The sequence below is a fragment of the Pseudorasbora parva genome, chromosome 10, assembly GCF_024679245.1.
Source record: "Pseudorasbora parva isolate DD20220531a chromosome 10, ASM2467924v1, whole genome shotgun sequence".
Classification (NCBI taxonomy): Eukaryota; Metazoa; Chordata; class Actinopteri; order Cypriniformes; family Gobionidae; genus Pseudorasbora; species Pseudorasbora parva.
In genome coordinates this window covers 32,931,400-32,958,217 of record NC_090181.1, presented here as the reverse complement: position 1 = coordinate 32,958,217, position 26,818 = coordinate 32,931,400, and the positions used below count along the sequence as shown (strand labels likewise).

Below are 26,818 nucleotides of genomic sequence, written 5' to 3'. Positions count from 1 at the left end.
AATCATAATTTAAATAGCTAAATAAATTTAGATTAATGGTGTGGAGATTTTTTTAAAATTTTAACCGGTCTAATTTTATTTAGCAAGGATGAATTAAATCGATCAAAGTGACAATAAATACATTTTATTTACACAAAATATTAAGCAGCGCAACTGATTTTATGGTTTCAAAAGTACTAAACATCTCCTTTCATTTAAATCATGTGATTAAACTTGCGAAAAAAAAAATTGCGGTCATTTTATTGGTTGTGTGTTCCAATAGCTTGTCATTTATTAAAAAATCAGTTATCAGTTCATTCCTGGATTCAGATCAGTTCTTTCAGAGTTGCATTTACCTCAAAACGTGGAAGTGAATGCATCCGAGTTTCACTCATAAGATGAATTTTATACATTTTCTAAATTAACTGAATGGACTGGAAACTTGGACTTCGGTGAGTTGCTTTTATTTTCACGTCCTGAGTGTGAGATCCCCAATCCCAATGAGGGAAGACATCTGCAGGCAGAGCAAATCTAAATGTGGCACACTGTGTTTAAAGACGCAACAGTCTTCCAGCGTTTCTCCGCTGCACACATTATGCTAATGCCCTGCTGTCTATTGGCCTGTTAGCCCATCTCAGAAACACTTATTGCACTGTATAAATCATAGAGATGAGGAGACGAGTGACAATCCCAGCATGCCTTCCAACTGCTGCTCTGAACCACCAACAGCCCATGTATCTAATTCTTGCTTCCTTTTTCCTCTTTTCATATCTGGATTTCTGCTCAGAGCGTTTGAAAAGGAAGTGTGTGCTTGTGTGGGTTTGTTTAAGGACACACTAGAGTTTATGCTACAGTATGTTGAAAACGCTGAAAATCCATTGAAGGAATGTCACAAGGAAAAATGCGAGTTTCTGGAAGCTATGCTCATGCAACCACAGATGAGAAAACTATGGATTTGCACTACTACATATTTTGACTTAAAGCTGAATTTCTTGTAACAGCATCTTAGAAATATAACATTCATGGCGGGATGCTCAAAAACAGCACGAGGTGTGATGCAACAATAGACGACGTTCATCTAAATGTGTCTGGGTACAATCATTTAAAGGGCAAGAATTTAAAGGGTTAGTTCACCCAAAAATGAAATTGATGTCATTAATGACTCACCCTAATGTCATTCCGCACCCGTAAGACCTCCGTTCATCTCCAGAGCACAGTTTAAGATATTTTATATTTAGTCCAACAGCGTATGCAAGTGTATGCACATTATACTGTCCATGACCAGAAAGGGAATAAAAACATCATCAAAGTAGTCCATATGTGATATCAGTTAGTTCATTAGAATCTTTTGAAGCAGCGAAAATACTTTTTGGTCCAAAAATCAGACAAAAACTACGACTTTATTCAGCATTGTCTCCTTGTCCTTGTTTGTGTTCAATCCTCAAATAAAGATTCAAATGGTCATGAATCAGCTTATTGATTCATGATTCAGAGCATATTCAAATCATCAATCAATACGCTGATTCATAACCGCTTGAATCTTTATAATATAATAAATGATGATTTCAACCTCACCACATTTTCTTTTTTTACACCATCACAACCTATCAAATGTTAAATATAATTGTGATTAGGAAGAAAGTTTGGATTGTGATATTGCACAAACAATGCATCATAAAGGGAAGCCTCCAAATAGAGCCTGAGCCAAGAGCCTCGTAGAGATGCTGATTGGAGAGAAAATGTTTCAGTGGCAGAGTGCACAGATTCTGCCTTGCTGAGTCTGGGCTGAGACCTACAACAGCTGGCCATGAAAAAAACACAAAGAGAATGAAACTCTACTGATCCTTACCCAACATCCAGTGGATCCTGTCCACAAACACACACACAAAAAGTTAGCCATAGTAAAACAGAGGGCACAAGGACTCAATGATCCACGGACACACACAGCTGCCTACAAAATCTCACAAGCCGCTTTTGACACAAACAGGCTCAGAGATGAAGGCCCTGGCTGCCCATTAAAGCCTTGTCACAGTGTGTCTGCCGAGCGTCTGCCATGTGATGGATTCTCCTAATCAGATGATGCTTGAAGACACTTGTGATTTCAAATGGAGCGCAATTGATTCGAGCGGCGAGAATGACCTTCAATTAACCTCTTTAGACGACCCAGCATTTTCTTCACCGTTCTTCAACTGAGCGCCTTTAAACTCCTTATTATCCGGTAAATTTGGGCTTCTCAGGAAGGGAAAAAAGTGGAAAATGAGCCATAAAGACTATTTAGCACCTTGCCTTATTCACATCCCCTCCAAAATAGAGAAATTCATGACCGATCTGGAGAGAACTAAATTAAAACATGTAAAAACTTAGATGCCAGAAAAAGATAAAAGCTTCAATCACTGCTGATCGGCAAATATTAGAATACGATTTATGAGTGTGCTGAGATTTGTATTTACAGAGGGTTTAAAGCGATAGTTCACCCAAAAATGAAAATATGATGTTTATCTGCTTACCCCCAGGGCATCCAACATGTAGGTGTGTATGTTTCTTCTGTAGAACCCACATGAAGATTTTTAACCTCAACCGTTGCTCGTATAATGCATGTCAAGGGGTGTATTTCTATGAGAGCCACCATGAGAGTAAAACACACAGACATACAAATTCATATAAAATAGGGCTGCATGATTAATCGAAATCGAACCGCAATCGCGATTTGGGTAATGTGCGATTATGAAAGCTTTAAGGCTGCGATTTTAATTAAATAAATGAATGCCCAGTGTGTTCGTGAAGAGCAGCTCTGTGTTCAGGAGTTATGCTGCTCTGTCGGAAAGACTGCGAGTTTGAGTCGCTTATAATGTGCGTTTGAAAAAGCAACAGGAGTCACACATCTTCACAAACTAGTGAAGCGTTCATAAACCTGTTCAACAAAATACAACGTTTAATAACGTGCTTTACCTCACTTCATATCGTCAGTCGAGTGTTTGTCGCAGACGATGCATTATTTTATAGTATTCTATACAGTGATGTCTGTCAATCAGAACTGCATTATAATATACTTTATTATTATGAAAATACCCTAGACTGCTTGAAGAACTCAAATACACCATATTTTGCTACAGCGGTGTTTATTGTCGTCATGTTTAAACAAAGCGTTTCTATCTTCTGTTTATTTATCCTGCAGCAGCGTTAGCTTCACATAAAGGATTTCCTGAAAACTAACGTCATTATATTACAAGACAAATGTGTCGTTTCCGCTCGAGGGCGGAAATGAAACTTTGGGGTAATAAATAAGAAGAAAAATAATAATACATTTAAAAACTTAAAAAAAATATAAATTTATAGGACAATTCATGTTTTTATTCATTGTACAGGAGTTTTTTCCCTCACAGCGGATGCACATGAGGTTCATATTTCATTTTAAAAACATAGACTTTAAAAAAATTGATGTCACAGATAAACAACACAGACTTTTATAATATATATATATATATATATATATATATATATATATATATATATATATATATATATATATATATATATATATATATATATATTTTTTTTTTTTTTTTTTTTTTTTTTTTTTTATTAAAATCTGTTTGTTGTTATTATATATATATATATAGGATGTGCAATATTTTTTTTTAATAATAACTCCTTAGTGTCCTAATGTTTTTAGTCATAGGCTGTCTGCATATTAATAGGTAACCCAGCATTTTTTTTTTGTAAAATAAGTTTTCTGTAAAATATTACAATAATAATAATAATAATAATAATAATAATAATAATAATAATAATAATAATAATAATAATAATAATAATAGAATAATATTTTGTTATATTTATTCTGACATACTCTATTTTTAATTTGTAATTATTATGACAATTTTATTATAATGGTAATATTTCTTTTTTTTAAATATTTTTTGCAGAAATAATAATCATAATAATAATTATTAGTCATATTAATAAATAAACACAAAATGTTATATATACACACTTTTCATTTGTAAAAATAAATAAATAAATAAACAAATAAATAAAATAATAATCATTACATTTTAAATCGCAATCGCAATTTTAACCAGAATAATCTCAATTATATATTTAATTTAATTTTATATGTATTGATCGCGCCGGGATTTTGACCTTATTCGACGGAAGTAATGTCATTGGGAATACTAGATGAGATTCGTCTGATATGAGGTACAAAAATAACATAAATACTGTTTGGTTTCTTGCAGAAACCGATTGTTTTGTGCATTATACAAGCAACATTTAGAGTTAAAAATCTCCATGTGTGTTCTACTGAAGTAGACAAACATCGCATTTTCATTTTTGTGTGAACTATCCCTTTAAGCATGCTTTTGCAACAAAACCATGCTCCAGAAATATTGCAGATTGAAATAAAATGTTATTTTCTTTTATACATTATCTTGATAACAAAGCAAGCTTAACCAGTTCTCGTAGACTAAGCTGTCAGCTTCATAGTCGAAAACATAGAAGGGGAAATATTTAATTTGACCATATTTAGCTTAGTTTTATAATTTAATAGGTAACTGGTTATTAAATATGCAAAAACACACCATGTTAAATGTCATTTCAATTTAAACATGTTAATGATAAGGAATAAATGGAATAATTAAAACTATAAACCAATTTTCTAATCAAGCACTAAAGTGATAGTAAAGATGTTTATATTAATGTTAAAAAAGTTTTCCTACTCAAACAATCATGGAAAAAAGTTTCCACAAAAAATATTAAGCAATTGTTTTTTGGGATGTGTCTATTCACACTAAGTGCAAATAGCGTGCCTTGTTGGCAAGTGCTATTCACACCGCCTAACAATGCCTGGCTGTACCAAACAAGATTTTAAAAATATATATTTTTAGTAAAGCGTATGGCTAATGGATCATTGTTTTGTCACGATGAACACGGGTTGGAATCCGCCTTTTGCAGAGCTTGCTCTTCTCTCTTTTCTCATCACAAATCAAATCATTTATTTTCATTAAAAATCAAGAAAATGTTCTAAATGTGGAAATAACGTGCCTAACAAAATGTTTAATTATAATAAAAGCATTTATCAGGTAGGGTTATGGATAGGTGTAGGGGGGGCTTTTAGTGCTCCTTTAAGGCGGCATCCATTTAATAATTTAAATAAAAATAATAATTCACACTGTTATTATTGCATCCTGTTAATGTACAACAATACTGAGGTGCAAATAGTATGTATCTGTCAAAATAAAGAGTAAATTACATGTAATTACTATTGTTGAGTGTAAATAGAATCTAATTACTATTAACACGGTGTAAATAGGATCTATTGCTATTTGCACTTAGTGTAAATAGCAATTATCAGTAAGAAAATATGCTATTTTCACTCAGTGTTCATAAAATCTAGTTGCTATACTTAGTGTATTTTGGTTTACTTGGTGTAAATAGCAACTAGATCATATTTAGTAAATAGCCGCTGCCATTGTTTTTAACTTTGACAACATTATGAAATATTTATTGTGCAGCAAATCAGCATCATATTAGAATAATTTCTGAAGGATCATGTGACACTAGAGACTGGAGTAATGATCCTGAAAAATCAGCTCTGCCATCAGGAATAAATTACATTTCACAATATATTTGAATAAAAAGCAATTATTTTAAATTGCAATAATATTTCACAATATTACTCTGCTTTGATGAGCATAAGAGACTTATTTAAAAAATCTCAGAGGCCAAGACTTACTTTTCAACAGTAATGTAAAGTAGGTTTCCACAAGTACAGATCAGATGATGCAGTGCCAAGAGAAACACTTCATAAAACAATTAGCAAGGTATTGCTAACATACAGTGAGCAAGTGAAAAAAGAAGATAAATGATTTTAATGTTGGGAATTAGTCTACACAATATCTGGAGTATAACTGTCTAAAAATCAAAACTATACCAACTGAGACTTTAGCAAGCATCAAACCCAAGCACTTGGTCCCTGATGAACGATAAAAGCACATAATCTGAGGTTAACAACGGATGTAATTCTCAGGGTAATTACCAGAATCATCAAGCGCTCTTTAAGGAGTAGTTGACACAACTACCAATTACGTAACTTGATAATAAGCCAGTCTTTTCCTCCGAAAGTTATGATGTAAGCCGACAGGAAACTTGAAAATAACACGGGTCGAACGGCGAGCCTCAGCTACCGACGGAAAAGAGCCATAACGATTAACAGCGTAGATGGCAGGAAACATCAAGAAAGTCAGTTTGAAGCAGCGAGAGGAGTGATAAATCTCAATACTGACTCTGAAACCCAAAGTCTCTGCCATCTGTTGAATTATGCAACACCCTTCATGAGATTTTCAGCACATGGGATAATTACAATTACAAAGTCATTGAAACTCAAACTGAGAAAATATTGCCTTTACCCAAGCTGTAACTTTTTCAGAGGGGGAGGAGGGGGGAGGGGGGGGGACTCGGCACATAATGAAGGAGAATAAAAAAAGATCTGAAAGTTTCAGGTTTGCAAATGCCCTCATTAATATTTCACCGCGATGGATGGCGGGAATAAAATCGAACTTCAGTCTCGTTTTGCAGTGTCACTTCCTCAAATGAATGAATCCATCAAGCCCCGCACATAAAGCACGACGTGAAACGCTCTCTCGCTGCGGCGCGGGTGGCGTGGGCTAAACCGGTGAACGGGGGAGAGCAGAACAGCATCTGGCACCTCAATCCGTGCGACCTTTCAGCAGAGGAAAAGATCAAAGCCATTAGAGCAGGGAGAGGCAGCCGCATCAATCAGCGCGTTTGTGTTTTCATGCACACGCAAGTATTAGGAGCCGGGGCTGATTGCAGCTGCCATTTTGGAGACAATTAACATTGAGGCTGACATTTTGTTTGAAGAGTTTGGATACTGAGACGGGTTTGAGAGGGACCGCCGAGCCAAGAAAAGCAGACCCTGTCGTTGTTGGGCTGTGGTGAAGCTTTCAGCTTAAAACAAAAGCACAATAATGTCAAAACAGCCGCAAAATCATTCATGTTCATTCAGAACGCATTGGACAGTCAGTGTTATGTATTTAATACATTTACATTTTTAAATATTAATTTAGATTTAAATACTGTATGTATGTCAAGCCCCAGGTGGAAAATACATACTATTAAATGTATTAAAAAATATGAGTATGTTTTTAGTACAATACAAATATATTGTATTGTTTTTAGTACAATAAATACATTGTGCTTTTGTATTAATATACTACTTGAATTTCGAGTGCATTTTTAGTCTTTTTCACCTGGGGTGATATTGTGTAATTTATCAGTCGTGTCATATGGCATCAAAATATTGGAAATATTAAGCTAAAAACTAAGCTCACTTTTCAGATAAGTGGTAACCTCTCAGTACCAAAATATAATAATACATAATCAACTTCAACAACAACACAAATGACATTACATTCCACTATAGCATTGACTGTTGTTGTTGTTGCTATTGATAATGGTAATAATAATAACAACAATAAGAATAATCTATTATTAGCAGATGAGACATCCAAAATTCCAGAAATTAATAATAATAATACATATTTTTTCTCATTATTCTCAATAGCAACAACAATAATCAATGCTGTTATTATTATTATTAGCAAATCAGACATCCGATAATTTTAACAATAATAACAAGAACAATTATTATTATTATAATAACTTGTTTTAAAATAATTTAAGGTTTTATGTCAGCTTAAATGTTGCTAAATGACACAAATGCAACTTTTCAGTCCAATTGTTATGCTGATAATATAATGCGCAATGAAATTTAAAAAAAATTGGACTAAAAATTAGAAAATTAGAAAAAGGTAAAACAGAAGCCTATTCACTAGTGGCCTTTGACTTTTTTTTTACCCCACTGTGAATCAGTCAAACGCTAATTACAATATTTTAAAATATTTGGCAATGAAAACTGGTTCCCTGTGATCTTTCCAGCACTGACATTGCACTAAGCCTGAGGAAAGCGAGAACACTGCTGTTCTTTCTCCTTTCACAGCCTCTGCATCATATAACAGACAGCAGTCCTGGGGCGGCCTTCTCCATTTCAGATTTTAAACTGCTGCTTTAGCACTCTGCCGCTGCCACGTCTCTATCTCTCTGTATCTCTGGAAATGTGCATGGTGTAGGCAGCGACTATGGCTCGTGGTGTATCACAAGCCATTAGCTGCTCTGTGCCTGGGGTAATGTCACATTGAGAGCAGGCAGAATGGCAAGATTGAGTCTGACCTCCTGCTATAAAGCGTTACTACTCTCCAAGAGACGTGGTTAAAGCAGACTCTACCCCAGCTAAAACATCCCTCGAACCGCTTCGCATGGCTCTGAGCGTCACAGGTTTTAAAAGCTGCAAACAAAGGCGAACTCATAATTCACAGTGACATAATCTCCTGGTGGTGAGTCTCTATTGACGGCAGCATGCTGTGACCAGGGCTCAGGACTGACTCCACTGACCTAAATATGAAAGCATCACACCTACACACTCAAATGTTATTTTTTCCCGTAAAACACAAAAGGAGACATTTTTGATGTCTTCACGCAGCTCTTTCTATACAAGATTCCATAAAAGTACAACATGAGTAGACCATATGACATGCATATGACTCATTCTTTATGTGAAATATAGGCAAAGTTTTCCTATCTCATAAATATTGTTCATGAAACAGACCACAACTGAAATCATTATAGGCGGGTTTTTTGGTCACAGGATAGCACTGTGATGGAGCTGGAAATGGACAAAATAACAATTATAATAACAATTGAAATAATAAAAAATAATAACAATTGAAAAATTATTGAGATATATCCAAGTAACATGATTTCCAGTTAACAAAAAGGGTCTAAATATCAGACTCTCTTTGAAATTAGTTAAATAAATTATTTATTTTAATTTAAATAAGTTTTTGAATGCGTTGTTTTCTAAATTATTAATATTATTATTATTATAGGTTCATTTCAGTGAACCTATAATAAGTGAACCTATAATCAATTTTTGCCTCATTCACTAATAATAATCACAGAAATCTTTATTGTTATATAATAAATAATTTAAAAAATATTATTATTATTATTATTATTATTATTATTATTATTATTATATAAATATTAAATAAAAACTAGAATTCATTTTTTGAACTTTTTTAGCCATGAACTGTAAAATATTTCACTGCTGTTAAAGATGTGCATAATTTTTTTTTTCCTTTTTCTTTTTCACACAAAAAATATGAGGTAACAATTTATTTTACAGTGTCCTTGTTACATGTTACAAGTACTTACTATAATAATAACATTAAATTATGCATAATTACATGCAACTAACCCTCACCCAAACTCTAATCCTACCCTAACCCTAGTAATGTACATGTAGTTAATTAATATTACTCAATACTTAAATATATAATAACACTTTAACATCGACACCTTAAAATAATGGTTAACCAAAATTCATTATTAGTTTAACTACTCCATGAATTGTGTTCGTGACTAAGACTGATTAATAACAATCCGCATACTCCTATCATCATTAAAACATTTAGAAAAAAAGAAGAAGAAAGTGATGGAAAGATGTATTTGAATTGTGCCTTAAGATTAATACAGCCGCAAAAGCTATAATTACAATAATCTTTTTAGAATAGCGAGCAGTCAAATTTGATTAAAACCCCACATGGCTGACAAACCTGCCAGCCTTTATTGTTAAAAAATGTTAATCTAATATTTTTTTGCCGGGTTTAATGCGATACCAGAGCTGTTAACCTCAGGTGGTACCATGCCCGGCTCTCAGAGGTGATGTTACGGGTTGAATATATTGAGATGGAGCATCGCTTTGGCAGCATCTGGGTAGAGGCCTCCACTGACAGATGCCAATCACAGTGATGGTTCCGTTTGGCTTAGCCCTTTCCTGCCTGGAGTGTGCTCTGAGGCCAGCTGTCAATCAAAATCTCATACCGGTTCACCGCCTCAGCACGGCCTAACTTTCAGAAGCATGAAAACATGCAGAAGTTAACCAGCAGCACTCTCAGAGGCACGGGGAAATGTGCTACACTTTATGACTAGCAATTTCTTGTGGCAAATTTTTTCCCCAATGTCAACACTGATACTCATGAGAAATCGTAAATAAAAGAAAAAAAGAAAGAAAAGCCTTCCCTTTAGGAAGTACTGTGGAAGTATCATGGTTCAGTAAGAGTCTCTGATTATTGTATTCTTATACCATTTTATTAAACTAAAACTGGTACCATTAAGGTAGTGTCTATGTGGTACTTTTTTGTACAAGGACATATCATACCTGTTTTTCGACAGTGCCTCTAACTGTGAGTGAAGTACTTCTCCATCCTTGGCTCTCAAAATGGCTTCCAGGTTTTCTTCTAGAACCTTCCTGCTCTGCCTGACCTGCTTCAGGACCAGTCCCGCATCCTCAAACATTGATGTGGGCGGCCGGATGCTAGGTCTTTTTAAAGGAGCAGCCCTGTCGGCAATCACATCATCCGGCTCTGGGGGCTGCGAGAGGAGGAAAGATTGAGAGATATTGGATGCATTTAAATGACTGTGTATATTCGAAGGGGAAAAACAAACCGTCTTTGTAAGAGTGCCGCTCCAGAGAATAAATATGATAAATATGTTTAATGGAATGCTGCAATGAGCCATTAGGGGTGAGTGCTGTTGTTGTTGATTTTTTTCCAGAGGCATCGGAAGCATTTTCAGAACTCAACGATCAGGATTTTTTTTTTTTTTTGCTGACAGGCCAGTAGTTCAGATTTTTATTTGCTTTGCCAACATTTTCACCGGTCTCACTACAAAACAAGATTACAATTAAATAGCTTACTAGTGATATATAATAACTTATTATATAGATTAAATATGATTAGAAATAATTAAATTAGGCAATATATATAATTTAATTATAATTTATTATTATTAAATTGTTTAATATTATAAGATTTTGTTTCAAGATTTTGTTTCATGTTTTTGAAATAAGTCTCTTATGCTCGCCAATGCTGAATTTATTTAAAAACTGAAATATTACTACAATTTAAAAGTTCTTTTCTATTTAAATATATTTTAAAATGTAATTTATTCCTGCTATGGTAACGCATAATTTTCAGCTTCATTCCTCCAGTGTCACATGATCCTTCAGAAATCATTCTAATATGCTGATTTGCTAGCCTGGATGCCAGTCGAACTTAGCCCCGCTCACAAAATGTGAAGGTCGGGCAGTTCGGTCTGGCCTCGATCCATAGAGGAGTAATTATCTCTGAACAGAAACTGTTCGGACCAATGAAATCATCAGGGCGGGCTTTAGACGATGATGGACAGATGATCAACAGTAATGTAATTATGCACGTCATCAAAGGGGCTTGGATTATATTTGTTCGAATCCTAAACGGAGAGCTTGTTTGTATATGCATTCACCTTCACAATTTCTCTTAGAAATGAAGATCATGTTGGGTAAGAACTCTGTGTATCATTCAATTATTTTATTTTTTTACAACACTGGCAAAGATTGTTTATTCCAGCCTGATTTCAGCGCGCGTGCAGACAGGGTTGCCAAGTTTTTACAACAAAACCCGCCAACTACTAGCCCTAAACAATGGCGTTTGGGGGGTAAAATGTGTGTTATTTTGGCAAGGTTGCCTGCTAAAATTCGCAGTCATGGGTCTATATGTCACATAATAGTCGCTTTAAACCTGTTGACATTTGACAATGCGTCGCTTCGAGGCTCTGATTGGTTGTAGTTCAATCCAATTGAGGTCTTTCCTGGTTCGGTTGAAACACGCCCCTTAATCACAGCCCAATGGAGCAGTTTCAGACTCATATTCTGACTAGAATTGAGTATGACCACGTCAGGCTACTGATTTGCTGCTCAAGAAACATCCCTTATAATAATCAATGTTGAAAACAGTCGTCCTACTTTATATTGTTGTGAAAACTGTGATACTTTTTGATGAATATAAAGTTGAACAGCCTTTATTTGTTCACTTTAAATGTTTTACATGTCAATTTTATGCATTTATTTATTATAAATAAAAAATATTTGAATTGTTTCTATATTTCTATATTTATATTGTTTCTCTTTTCTATTAAACATTAAGTTACAACCTATTGTAACAGAAGCTTCTATCACAAATCATTTTTGCAATTTCAACAGAACTCTATCTATAATAGCCACAAGGATAATTTTACCTTGGTGATGGACTAAATCAGCATTATTTGCAATAAAATATTTAATACACCACAGAAAACCATGTTTAAGTTTAAAAAGAATAAATACATATACATGTAATAAATATATGCAAGCAATAGGTAAAGTCAAGTGACAGTACAGCCAACTGCCCCTGATTTTCTCATGTTACTGTCGAGAATCATCATCATTAATCAAAATTGTATTGTATTAATGTCTCATACATTTATTCCCCATTTCTATCTCCTCAATTGCATGTTTGGATCCCGAAAATGCTGTGACACGTGCGCTAAGAATTCAAGATCAAATACAGGCGACTGCTGCACATTGCACCGTGTAAATTTCGCCTGAACCTCTGCGTCTTTCCCTGTAGTATACGTGTCACGTTCCTTCTCGGCAAGCACGAAAGTGGGCAACCGAGGGTCCTTGGCTGTCTCTCCCTCTCATCCTCTCCTGAATATAAATCTGTCGGAGAGCTTCATAAATCCATTACATGGGCCGGCAGATGCTGCTCTGGCAGGCTTGCCTTGACGAGGGACTCTCTAACCTCAACCCTGTGCTCCTGTCAAATGTTCAGCTACATCGGAGGCGCTAGAATACTATTAATCAGGCGCTTCGATAGATTTTCTTACAGCAGTACTTTCTGTCCTCATAATATACCGAGCGATATTAAGCAAAAGGGGCACACGGGGCACATTCACAAGACGTTTACGAGATAAGCGGTCAATTATATGACAGAGTGAGTTTGTTTGGTTAAAGTACGCAGTGTGGCTATCCACATAATTCAACATTTTGAACACATACGAATTGGAATCAGAATGGTTGGATGCAATTATTGACTCGGGCAAAAGAAAGAGAAACAATTCTAACAAAAATTCGCTGCGGCTGCGTTTGGGAGGGGTGGCGCACATTTATTCTGAAGCCCAGGTGTAAACGAGTGATAACACTGATTTATCGAAGCGGTCTCTGAATAACAGCGGGGCTGAAATTGCAGGATACAAAAAGTACAATTGTGTCGTTCTGTTGTTGTGGATGGAAACTGCACAGAGGAGAAGGCTCGTAAACCTGGAACTGCAGAGGATGGGGTTGCCATGGGAACCTACCATGGAGATGGGGGTAGTGGAAGGAGGCTGGGCTGTGGTGGAGGGGGCGAGATGGCTGCTCCTGCTGTTCTGGGTCGACTTGGCATTCTGCACAGGAAATGCATCAGCAGTCTGGAAGGACATGGATCAAATGGAGAGTCTTAGTTGCAAACTACAAACTGTTAGTTGCTACACATACTGTTTATGCAGAAGATACTGAATAATTATATGCTATGTTTTAGCACCAGAAGCAAACTGTGGTACCGATACAACTTTTTTTTTATTCACAAAATGGCCAAAATTATAGGATATTGCTGGGAAGCTCATAACAAGAGTGCAATGTGAGTGACATTCCATTAAAACAGGCCAGACGGTGAGACTAGTGACTTGGCTGCCTCAGTTCGAGAGAAAGAGAAAGAGAAAGAGAAAGAGAAAGAGAGAGAGAGAGAGAGAGAGAGAGAGAGAGAGAGAGAGAGAGAGAGAGAGAGAGAGAGAGAGAGAGAGAGAGAGAGAGAGAGAGAGAGAGAGAGACAGACTATTGAGAGAGAGAGTCTCTCTGACAGCGGCCAAAGAGCATTCAAATCCTGCATCCTCAATTATATGCTAATGTGTCATTTGCTGTATGTTACATTATTCTGGGCTGATGGAATTTTTCAGCCGCAAAAGACGTGCCTGGAAACTCAATGGCTTATTGGGAGAGCGAGGGTGACAGTAATGGATGGAAACAGGCAGTGGCACATTTGGTAAGAACGAAGAGGCGCTGTAATTTATTAGTGTGGGTGGCAAAGGGAAGAAACAATTGAAAAAATTGGTGTCTGGTCAGTGAGGCACGGATGTCTCGGTTCCGTGTCTCGGTTCCGTGTCTCGGCTTGATTTCATCAGTGGTCCCTCTCCAATTAGATTAACTCGATACGGCGCTCAACACTTGGACTGTCACTGGGCCACTTTAAATGAACAGAAACCTGCTGATCAATGGCAAGAGCTGGACAGGAAGATATGATCGTGTATATATTCCAACAGTAGAAATTTGTCCACTGGTAAATTATATTTTGCTATACCATTTACAGCAGTAGATAGTCTATATTTACACATATATCAGTAGAATTTAGAGACAAAACAATTGCTACATAGCTTTTTATTTATTAATACAAGGCTATAAATAATATACTCTATTATATATTTAACAGAAAGAGATCTGTTTGAGAATATTGACAAATTACTAGAAGAAAGCAAATCAATTTAATTGTTTTGGCCAAGACTGATAATGACACTGCAGAGATCCATTCTAGTAACTACACCAAAAGCAGGACGATCAGAGTGTGAAAGTTCGTATTGATTTGTGAAGCTCTTACCTGCAGTAGACTCCTCATCTCATTTTTAAGCTGCCCCAGATCCTGCAGCATCTGATTGGCTCTTTGCACGGTCGAGCTGGACGAAGCCACATCTGTATGTTGTCCTAGGTTCTGCTGTTCGGTCTGTGGCTTCATGGAAGCTAAATCTTCTGGCTGTGCACGAGCAGCAGGTGCTTTAGGTGGCGTCTGGCTTGTCCTGAGAAAATAAAGGTCCAATTTCTTTCATTAGGGGCATGGATATATGAAGCCAAATTTTGTACACTTATGGATTTGTACATACTGGATGTATGTCGTACATCTTGTACATACTGGATTTATACATCCAGTATGCATCCTTGATCAAACTAGGAATGCTTTAAACCAAAATTTCGATTTGCTTGTCTGATGTTAAATGGTACTATAATGCCCCTTTTTACAAGATGTAAAATAAGTCCCAGAGTGTGTATGTGAAGTTTTAGCTCAAAATATCCCACAGATAATTCTTATTTTCAGCTCCGATTACCTCATGCAGACACACAATGAAAAGGTAAAAAACTATTCAGCCGTTCATGTTCAAACCAGAGTTGGACAATGATGGAGAGACTCAAGAAGAAGTGACAACAAAATATAAAATGCAACAGGGCATTTCTGAATGGTTAGTTGATGAATTTATGTAATGTAGCTGATTTGGAGTTAACTATCTTCAAGTAATCGATTAGCATGTTCTGTCATAATAATCTATAAATCGCTCATGTGGGAACTGTTGTAAGATGCCTTCAGAGCCAGAGAATATATGCTGCATGAAGATAGAACAGGTAGTTTAGTTTAATTATGGTTATAACTTATGTTCATCTTGTTTTTATGACATGCTATTGCATTTGTGTTATGTACTTTATTGCAATAAATATGAAAAGAAAGAAAAAATGCTCTACTACACCAACTCTTTCTCTTCTCAACATGGCCTCACTCCTTTGTTGCATGTTCCCGGGGGCGAGCTTTATGTACATTTTAGTGTCAGAGATGTTACTAACCCATGAATAAGCTTGATGTAGTCCCTACCAGCCATTTGTTGAAATCCCTTTAAAAAGCGATTTCTGTAAAAGAAAATATCTCCCTTTGCGTTGAACTTTGAGAGTCGTAACTTTGTAGATGTAGAACACCAACATTACACACTAACTAAAGCTTAAAAAGTGAAATCATAAATCAACCACCACTTTAAAGCTGATCATTCAATTACATAATATGACATAAAATATGACATAAAAGAAATCCACAGTAATGGTCAATCTGTACATTTAAGAACCAGTACAAGGTAAGAAGCTAACATCTGGACACCAGGCGATGGCGATCTCATGGATATCTCAAAATTCCACATTTTCCCAACTAACAGTATTATTGACTGTACTATACTGTGAATTAACATATGGAGTTCAGATAAAGGACACTGAGGTCGTCCACCAGTGATGTTCACCTTATTCAACAGAGGAGGATGAGCATGCACCCTGAAACACTGCCGGAGGACGTCTGCTAATCTGCCCAATGCTCACACTTCCCACTGTCTGTCTGAACAGCTCAGCGTTTACACCACATTTCAAATGAATGGTATCAGGCGTAAGACCCGAATCAGAGCCGAAATATGTATTTATACTGGCACGTCTGTGTGCTGTAATGAAGGGGCCTGAGGGTCTTTAGCTGAAGGGGTTCATCGGGTTCCAGCCAAGGGCTTTTAGTCTGGACTGTTTTCACAGTCTTGGGTTGCCAGTCAATCTAACGTTACTCTGAAGGCCATTTCTCCAACACTACAGTGATTGTCTAATGTTGCAGCAATTAATCACCCGGAGACGGGTTCAGTTTGCCAAGATCATGCTAACCAATTTGAAATGACACAAAAGACACTTTTCAGATCACACCTACTTTCCTTGACATACTAGGAAAAATATAGGTATGCATTTAAACAGGATGTTAAAGTCTAGAGCAGTTTTGCTAATCTTGTGGGGTGAATCTCAGCAAAACATGTTCAAGTCATATTTGACCTCAAAATGAAAAGAAAATATAAGTTTTATATAAATAAAACAATGCTTATATTTATGTCCAGTAAGAATTTTTGCATTGTGACATTATTTTTAGATAACTAAGTGCATATTCTCCCATTTTTTTAAATGAGCTGGATGCATGGCAGAGCATTTCTGTGCCAAATACACTCCTTCTGGATTCAAACAGGTTTCAGAAAAAAAAAGGAAAAAAAAATCAAGTATGGAAATGTATTACGTTAAAATGGGTGGAATTCCATGTCTTGGTATCACCAGACCAAGCTCAATCTTTTAAGAATGAGCAATAGTCTGCGGAGTCTGCTCTGTATTTTCTACTGCACAAGAGGTGTGATCAACGGGCATAATTAAAATGACGCAACTGGATAGTCCTTCAACCAATCAGTCCGGCTGTGAGTCAGTGAGCCAATCAGTCAGACCTTCAATGATCCGGGTGACGTACTTTGCAGAGCGACACGAAAACACCAGGCAGGAAATGTGTCAACAAACATATTGGTTTGTAGCATTTATCAGCGGTTTGCAGAAGCAGCAATGGCATCAAGAGATTTTTGCAGTTTGTGCAGAAAAAAAAATTGTGTTAATCCGGTTTGCTATTGGTCCCCGCAGATTTGTAACGGAAGCAGGATAGAAAAATGTACAGGTTACCAGCTGAGCTGCAGGACGAAATCAAATTGCCGGCAGATCGGGCTGGATTTACCATGGAATATGGAATTCCTTGAATGGGCACTTCTCCCGGATAAGCAACTTGCTTCACTTGGGTTATGGTAGCTGCCGGCAGCACTCTGTTTTTAGACCACAAAATCAACAATGTCACTAAAAAAGTGTGTTTCTGGTTTTAAGGGAAAGATAACTTTGTTCTAGCCTAGAAATCTAGACGCACCCTAGCGGCAGCAAATTTAATTTGCCCGCAAGTGTCGTCTAGGAACTCTCAATACCCTTCTGAGCTGTATTCCTACGAATCTGGACGGCCCAATCACATCGTGTATAGAGTCGGCGGGCGGGGCCATAATGATGACGGGAGTTGCGTTTGCGTGCTTCTAGTAAACACAGAAACTGGGGAACGGCGGCGGTCTTTCGAATCAGCTCTGACCGTGACTCTGGAAGACTTGGAGTTAAGCTTTTCTCTGAGAAAAGAACAAAGAGCGGCACTGAAGTCATTCTTAAAAAGGGAAGATGTGTTCGGAGTTTAGCTGACCGGATACGGCGAACGGCTGAATCAGTCAGCGAGCTCTGCTTCAACTTCGTTGCTCTGGTTGGTGTAGCGCTACCCTATCGCGTGCAGAGGGAGTTTGAAAGACAACCGTTTATCCCGCCCCTCGGATTGAGCTCTGTCTATGGTGAGTTTCCAGACCAAACATCTTGATGTGGGTCTGGCTTGTCAGGCTAACTTTGTTCAGTTTCCCGAATAACCCAGCGTTAAGGAAACAGTGGATGCAGTTTGTTTTTCCAGAGCAGCAAGAGAGTTCTGCAAGTGTGTTTGCTTGTTCCCGGTCACGAGTTGAAACTGCAGGCGGTGAGTGAAACTTCATCAAATGTCTGTGTTTTGTTGGCAATCGGCGCATAAGTGCATACAATGTAAACAACACAAACATATAGTGACTCGGAAGTTATCCAGGACGGGATAATGCCATGAATGTATTGTGTGTGTGTCTTTAGCTCTGCCCACTGCACTCCTCCACTAGTTCGGCTGGGTTTTGGAAAGAGTCAGTATAGCTTATCTGTCTTTTATAAATCTAATACAACTAAATAATTTTTTGATATATGAAGGATGCAATGCTACTATGTAAGTACTCAAAATTACCATGAGACTGGTTGAAATTGTGTGTGTGTGTTTGACGAGTATGAGATACTTCTTTAAAAAAACATTAAATATAGTAATGTTTCCAAACTTTTGGCCTGTATTGTATACGGCATTATTTGCACATCATGTGCCCAAAGAACATAAATGAATTATTTGAATTGGGTAGTGACGTCACCTGGACATGTCCTTTAAAATCGTTGAGATTCAGACCATGAAATTCTTCCCATCTGAAAAGGCAGGATCAGTGTTGGTCTGAGTGCTAACTGTCGTCCTGTGGGTTAATATGGGTTTCGTGTTTCTCTGATTGCTTTTTCCCACAGGTTGGCTCTTATCTCCTTGGACAGCCCCTTTTTTTAAGGATCGGTGTTCTCTTTTAAAGCCACAGAGAGAGAGGAAACCTGTCATGTGAGAATGCACACCGAGGAAAATAAAGTGCTGAGCATGATTACTTTATTTAGAGAGAGAATCTGGTGGCACAACAAAGAGGAGAAGAAAATTCAAACAAAGAGGAGATGGCAAAAGAAATACAAAGCGTGATAAAAAAATGAAAAGGGAGAAGGAGGAAACTGGAACAAGCAAGAAAATGAAATGAGATACAGAGAGACAAAGAGATAGAGAGGGAGGGACAGAAACTGCTCCCAGAGCTGTGTTCAAAACAAAGGTCAGAGCTGAAAGACAGACAGTGTCCAGTCTCAAGGGCCGGGCACATGGTGTGCAGAGTGCTGTCCAACGCCAGCCTTCTCATATGATTTTTCTGAAGCTTGCAGTATGAAACAGTTAATAAGCATCTACACGCTTACACGCTCTCATCAACACTCCGACGCATACATAAACGTGTCTATTTACTCCAATTCACACACAGAGAGCCATTCATTCTGCCTGTGCACAAAGAACAGAAGGCAGAAGAATCTCAGGCAATTATGCATCACAGGCACTGAGAGAGTGTTAGAGAAAACTGTGGCAAAGCAAGTTCAGTCTTGCCCTGTGCAATATATAGAGGAGTATGAGATGCTATCGACTTTTATTAATGGAATAATTTCCTTTATTCATAGATTTAAAAAGAATATGAAACATTTGTGGTGCTTTTAACTTGCATAATGTGATGGAATTTCAGACAGGAAATAAATAGCAGGAAATAACATATGGTGGGATTTGAATTCATCAATTGGATTTGACTGGATTACTAACGCTGCATTCACATCGGGCACAGACGCCAGCGCTCGACGGAGGGCATGTCTGAAGCTTGGTGCTGATGTGACCATCTTACACTATATTGGCAAAAGTTTGGGACGCCTGCCTTTACATCCTTTAAGGCTTTCCACCAAGTTTAGGAGTGTGTTTGTGAGGTCAAGCTCTGATGTTGGACGAGAAGGCTTGGCTCGCAGTCTCTGCTCTAATTCATCCCAAAAGTGTTCTATCAGTTAAGATCAGGCCGGTCAAGTTCCTCCATACCAAACTCACTCATCCATGTCTTTTATGAACCTTGCTTTGTTGGAATGTTGGAACAGGAGAGGGCCATCCCAAAATTGTTCCCACAAAGTTGGGAGCATGGAATTGTACAACATTTCTTATAAAAAAAATTCTCAATTGCTGACACATTGAGAGTTCCTTTCACTGTAACTAAGGGGCCTAGCCCAACCCCTGAAAAATAACCCCACACAATAACCCACCCTCCACCACACTTTACACTTGGTAAAATACAGTCAGGCAAGTACTGTTCACCTGGCAACTGCCATACCCAGACTCAGATCGCCAGACAGAGAAGCGTTATTCGTCACACCAGAGAACACGTCTAGCCCTCTTAAGACCAGTGGGGGTGTGCTTTACATCACTGCATACGGTGCTTTGCATTGCATTTGGTGATGTAAGGCTTGGATACACCTGCCATGGAAACATATTTCATGCACACTGTTCTTGAGCTAATCTGAAGGCTGCACAAAGTTCGGATGTCTGAAGCTATTGACTCGGTAGAAAGTTGGTGATTTCTGCGCACTGTGCGCTTCAGCATGCGCTGACACCACTCTGTGATTTTACGCGGCCTACCACTTTGTGGCTGAGTTTCTGTTGATCCCAATTACTTCCACTTCATATTTTTACCTGCTAAAAGATTTTCAAATAATCAAACAGACAAAAAATAATAGAAATTGAAAGGTGGCACAGAATCACTTCCGAGTTTATACAATCTAGATATACTTAATATTAACTTTTTTGCTCACCAGCCACTGTGGCTAGTGGTTTTCCAAAGTTATAAGCCACTCAGCCATTTCCCTGTCCACAATTTTGACATCAATACCATAGGGGAAAAAAGGCATATAGATATATTCAATAATATCGCTGTCACTTTAAGACTGAATGTACGGATCCAGTACACTGATACACTTGTTATCGCTCTTAACTGTTTACACTCACTTAAAACACAACTGACTGTATTTACGTGAATACTTGCTAATACCGGCATTTTTACATTATTTTATGTTTATTTGATTGTTTAAGCACAATATATAAGCAGTGAAAAATAACTCGTATTGAGAGCTTTATGCGGCTTTATGCGTGCAAACTAGGGCTGTCACTTTATATTCGATATTCGAATATGCATTCGTACATGACGTGAAATATCCGTAATCGAACTATAAATAAACTATCCAGTTTGTAAAGTGCCATGTAGCACAATTTTTTACAGTCGGGTGCGTTTACATGGAGCACTGTAATCTGTTTAAAAGTACAATCTGAATGGAAATGCTCCATATAAACAGGGGTGGGGGGGTTTAGTGACATTTTGAGAGTGGTGGGATAAACCTTTTCATGAATCGATCAAACAAAACATTTCACCATGTAAACGACCTGATCGGATTACTTTTAAGTGTGCGTCCTTATATGACGCACACAGCGCGCGCCATCACCACTGAAGTGTGCGCGCTGCACTCACATGCACCCAAGGGGGTAATCTAGCGCTCGGAAAGCGTTCCACCCCTAGGGGCTGCCATTGCTAACCAAGCCATCACCTGCTGTTAGCATCCCATTGACTCCCATTCATTTTTGAGTCACTTTGACAGTGAATAACTTTACATCTGAGACGTTTAAAGACTCCATTTGTCCATTGTTTATTTCTAAAGAAACACGACAATGTATAAAAGGCTCCATTACCTTGTATCTTACACTATCGCCCCGCAGAAGCTGTTTTTGTAAAAATAGGCTAACTATTGCGTCATAACCAACGCGACTCTGTCGCACAGTTGAGAAATTACCGTATAGACCTGAGGAGACGCTCGCAGGCAATCTTTTACTGTCTGAGACAGTCGGGGGGACGTGGAGACATAAAGTCTGATAAAGTCAAGGGGGAAGAATGGGGAGAAGCCCATAGTGAGCCAAAAGCAACAGGAGAAAATATTTAAACAACGTGATTCAGCTTTCACTTTCCACATCTACTAGAAGACCTACAGCTGTCAGACAGGAGGCTCACGTCACATCTACGTCGTCAAGCTCAGTCTGAGCCTGCGCAGTTCGCTCAGCCATCAGGAAGTGAGTGCCCCTAGGTTGACTTCATTCTTTCGCCGTTGACGTCAATGGGATCCCTCGGTCCATTTCTTTTACTGTCTATGCATGCACCAAGCTATAATGTTGACAAGAGAGGAAAGTACATTTTTCTGAGGGAAAAACTTTATTTCGTAAGATGTTTTTTTCTGTTTTTTGTTTTTTATGATAGCCCAAATGTGCACTTTAGGTAAGAGCATAAAATCTGCAGTAATGAGTAGTATTATGCAGAATACACACAATCCCACTCCGAAATTCAAGCCCTGTAACACCAACAATATTCATTTATAGCAAATTAAACGAGTGAGTGAGAGGAGGTGGGTTTGTGTGTCACTTGCTGTCAGACAGATGAGAGAGCAAGAAAGCATAGCTGGTATTGGGCATTTCAGAATCGATATGTATCAAAAAAAATATATATATATTTTTACAACACTACATTGCGCTTTGTTTATTAATGTCGAAGCCTTTTTAAAAAACTACAAAATGTACAGGCCTATATTAGATATACAATTCAACCCACCAAACTAGCTAGTAGGAGTGACTGCATTACACGCCACTGCTGAAATCCACTTGCATTTGGCGGGTGTTAACGTCAAGCCCTAAATATAGATATAATGCTGCTCAGAAGTGGTATAAATTAATTTACACAGCAATTAAAACTGCATTCTTTGAAACTAGGGAATAAGCACCGAGAGAAAAATTATGTATAAAAGGATACAGGCTGAATAAAATAATGCAGTGCAATAAGTGAGGGAAAGCGCAGCATAGCCAGACAAACCAGATGTGAAACAACCATACCAGATCAGTCTCTCGCAGTCTATGAAATGTACAATGCAATAAACAAAACTTGATTTCAACTCTTGACAAGAACATCTCGCTCATCCTGAATTACTGACGGTCGACGCTTCCAAACATTACAGGTCTAAATAATTTCCCTTACGCGACAGATATGATAGACAAAACACCCAAAATCTCTCAAGGTTAACCGTCTGATGTTGGAAAGCCTGCGTTAACCCGAGACAGTGTTGTGTTTGATCCACTGCTTGGCAACAGACGCACAACAGGCAGATGCATTAGACATCCGTCTCATCAGAGCAGCCTTTCTGTCCCCAGGTTTCATTTGCTGACAGGAAGCCAGGGAAGGAAACAGGTGCTTTTTTTGCCTTTTAGGGGCTTTGCAATAAATAAACATGAAGGCGAGAGCAGTGCTGCATGGGGCGGCAGTTGTCCTGATGTATTCCACACAGCACACTTCCCTCAATCAGCCTTAAGATGCCACAAAAGGAGCCAATCCATTTGAAGAGGAAGATGTCGGGCTTTTTGATCTCGCTCAAATTGATTAGGGTGTAGATACATAAAGGCAGGGGAGGAGAACGCCCTGCTAGAGGTCACGCGATGCTAATGTCTCCTTCAACGAACGGCGAACATATTTCTGAGCTACAAACTGTGGCGTTTAATGAGGGCCCGTGTTTGTGCGTATGTTGATAAGATTCATTCTCAAAATGAGCACGGATGTCCTTTTGATGCACTGCCAGATAGAATATGGATTTTTTTTTTCTCCTGTCACAGTCATTTGAGGGTTGTTTTCGTGCCAATATGAAAACATAATCAATAGGTGACACCTGTCATCGTCGGGCGTAAAAGTTACACATTTCGAATATTTCTCAACTTGAACATTGACTTTCTGTCAGCTGCAAGAGGAAAAAAGAGCGTTTTATCAATCTGTGCCACATTTTCGGTTATCGTCTAGATAGACATCACCTAAGGTTTAACTCGATGAGACGCCAAACCTCAAGCTTGGAGAATCACTCTTTTGGAGGACTTCAGAGGAGAACGCTTCATTATCCGAAATCTGCAATGCTTTGTACCAAAAATAGTACAAAGAACGAAAAAGAAGATGTGTTTTCTCACTCCGTCCAATCAGAGCACTCCGTGTCTGGCTTCATTTGTCTGTCATAGCCGATCTGGAGCAGGAACGAAAGGGGAAAAACCTCTTTCTGAATAGGTGAAAGGAGATGGGAAAGCAGAGGGGGGAGGAAGGGCGAGGTTTCCCACTGTTCTCACCTCAATTGCTCAGGAAAAGGCGACAGTAGGCTGCAGAAATGTGGCGGGAGGAAGCCGTGTGAGCTTCAAACGTGCGGTCTGGTGAAGCGATATCATTTGTGTGAGGAAGAGTGAAATGTCAGGGGCAGGTGGGTTATTCACTGCGCCGAGGTGAACCTCATGTAGAGCGAGGGAGACCAAGGTAACAAAAAAACAGCAGGGTTTCTGACTGCTGACTATATTTATAAAAGTGACCGCTAGTGTTGTCACGATACCTAAATTATGACTTCGATGCAATACCAGACTAATATACCTTGATACTGATACTAAATCGATAACACAGTAAAAACAAAAAAACAAAACAAAAAACATTAAAAGTAATTGATTAATATGATAACAGAACTTATTATTCATTGTTTTATTTATTTTTTTAAACTAAAAATTCACTTGGCCAGCATGTCCCTGCCCTGGCTATTGCCCATTCCCTCCTCTTATTGCTATACATGCAAGTGTGAACATCCTTACAAAGATCACATTAGCAAACATGTTATCATTCACTAACCTTTCACTTCTGAACAGGTTGGGATGATCAAAATCTTATTTCATGATACGAGTACTTTAATATTTTTTAAATATAATTTTACAATTATAATATAGATTTTTTATTGTTTTCTTTGTTTTTAAGCAAAAATGCAAATGACAAACAATATGACAAAAACAGTGCTTTAGTTTTCAGCTACATTAGGTCTATTTAACAGTAGCAAGTCAATACAGAAATTAAATCCCAATCGAAGTACTCTCATAAGTGCTATTCCGCTTATAGTTCTCCTTTTAAATCTGCTTAGAAAAGTGCCACGTTTTATTTTATGTCACCAGACTAAGTCGTTCAACTATTAGTGTAACTGTATTTAAATAGGAGAAACGTGGAGGTGTTTGGTCGCTTCTAACTTAATCTCTGTTTGGTACCATAGTGAAGGAACTGGGCTTAGTGGGCTAAGCTAAAGGCTATCAGATCGTCACCGCGCGTCAGAGAGATTAAGTGCACACACTTAATAAAGACATCGCTCACTGAGGCGAGAGAAGTATGTATCAACTCGTTTTAGTTAAGGGAATAACATAGTTTAATATGAAAAAAGTGTGAAGTATCACTTTAATCATTCAACACAATGAGTAAAATCAAAGAATATAGTTCTAATGTGCAGTAAAACATTGTTGAGTTTCACAAAATAGAAAGTGATTGTAAGAAAATAGCTTAAGCATTGAAAATGCCAATTTCCATCATCAATATTTAAGAAGTTCCAGTCAACTATGTTATGAATCTGCCTGGAAGAGGATGTGTGTCTATATCGTCCTATTGCACACCAATAAGTGTTTGTGTCAGAAAGCCTAAACAAAAATATAAAACAGCATCTACATCACCACATGTTGTTTGGGAGGGTTTCAAGAAAAATCCTCCTTGCTTATCCAAAAACAAACTCCAGCATATTTCACAACAAACTCCAGCATACTTTAAGACTACACATTATGCAAAAAGAGTATAAGTATAGTTTAGAAGAGGAAAATAATATGCAAGACTATACATATGCACATAACAATAAACCTACTAAGAAAATGTGTATTAGTATGGTATTATGCATTCAAGCCCATTTAGTCTAGAAGAGGAATGCTATAGCCAATACTATGCATATCCACATAAGAGTGTTTAAACTGCATACTGCAAAAATAGTTTGAGTAGTATGCATCCAAACCCACATAGATAAAAATATATATTTAAAACTATCCATACAACATGATTCAAGATACTGTAAAAATAGTACTAGTAGTATGGTAGTATGCATCCAAAACAATAGTCTAGAAGAGGAAGACAATATTTAAGAGTATCCTTCCTATGTTTCAGAATGCATAATACCATACTACTCATGCTATTTTCCAGTATGCATACAATGGATATTTGTATGGATATCAAAGACTAAGAATGCTACCAGAGCACACCTACTGTATCCCACAATGCACTGGCTCAACTGAAGAACTATTTCCAAACTGATGAATAATCTAGAAGCAAAATCAACTGATATCAATCTAAAATTTGAGACACTTCCTTCTTGATTTATTATTGGACTGATTAATATTTTTAGCCAAAATGAAAAAAGGATCCATATTAATTTCCAGACCCACACGCTAAATAAATGTCATAAAGAGGTCATGTGACAAAAACGTAACAAGACTACTTGAAAGTTGAAACATGAATCGCTAGTATTCTTTTCTGAACATAGTGTAGATATAATTGGTGTGCAGCAGAACTAAGCTAGTGTAAATGTAAATCTGTCTCACACACACACGCACGCGCACGCGCACACACACCCACACACACACACACATGTTTGTTTTTGTGAATTGTGGGGACATTCCATAGGCGTAATGTGTTTTATACTGTACAAACCGTATTGTCTATCCCCTTACACTGCCCCTACCCCTAAACCTACCCATCACAGGAAACATTCTGCATTTTTACTTTTTCAAAAAAACTCCTCCTGTGTGATTTATAAGCATTTTGAAAAGTGGGGACATGGGGTAATGTCCTGATATGTCACCATTTTATGTAATACCTGTGTCATACACATGTTATTATACACATTTTTGTCCTGATATGTCACAAAAACAAGCACACACACACACACACACACACACGCAAACTATGGATAATTCTGGTTTAGAAGGGAATCATTGCCTCTGATGAAAATCCACATTGAGCAACAGCGCACAACTGTTTTTCTGTGCTGTACATTAGGCAACCGGACCCATCATCCATC

At 37.6% G+C, this 26,818-nt stretch overlaps 1 protein-coding gene across 4 annotated transcripts in view; it reads right to left on the bottom strand.

Annotated features, from left to right (window-relative positions):
* kiaa0586 (KIAA0586 ortholog) overlaps positions 1 to 26,818 on the bottom strand; it is a 157,239-nt gene that overhangs the window by 88,065 nt on the left and 42,356 nt on the right. For all 4 annotated transcript variants that reach the window (XM_067455911.1, XM_067455910.1, XM_067455914.1 and 1 more), the window contains 3 exons: positions 14,607 to 14,802; positions 13,276 to 13,386; positions 10,280 to 10,491 (listed from right to left, as the gene is read on the bottom strand). In XM_067455911.1, coding sequence (XP_067312012.1) covers positions 10,280 to 10,491; positions 13,276 to 13,386; positions 14,607 to 14,802 — 519 coding nt within the window. The remainder of the gene's footprint in view (positions 1 to 10,279; positions 10,492 to 13,275; positions 13,387 to 14,606; positions 14,803 to 26,818) is intronic.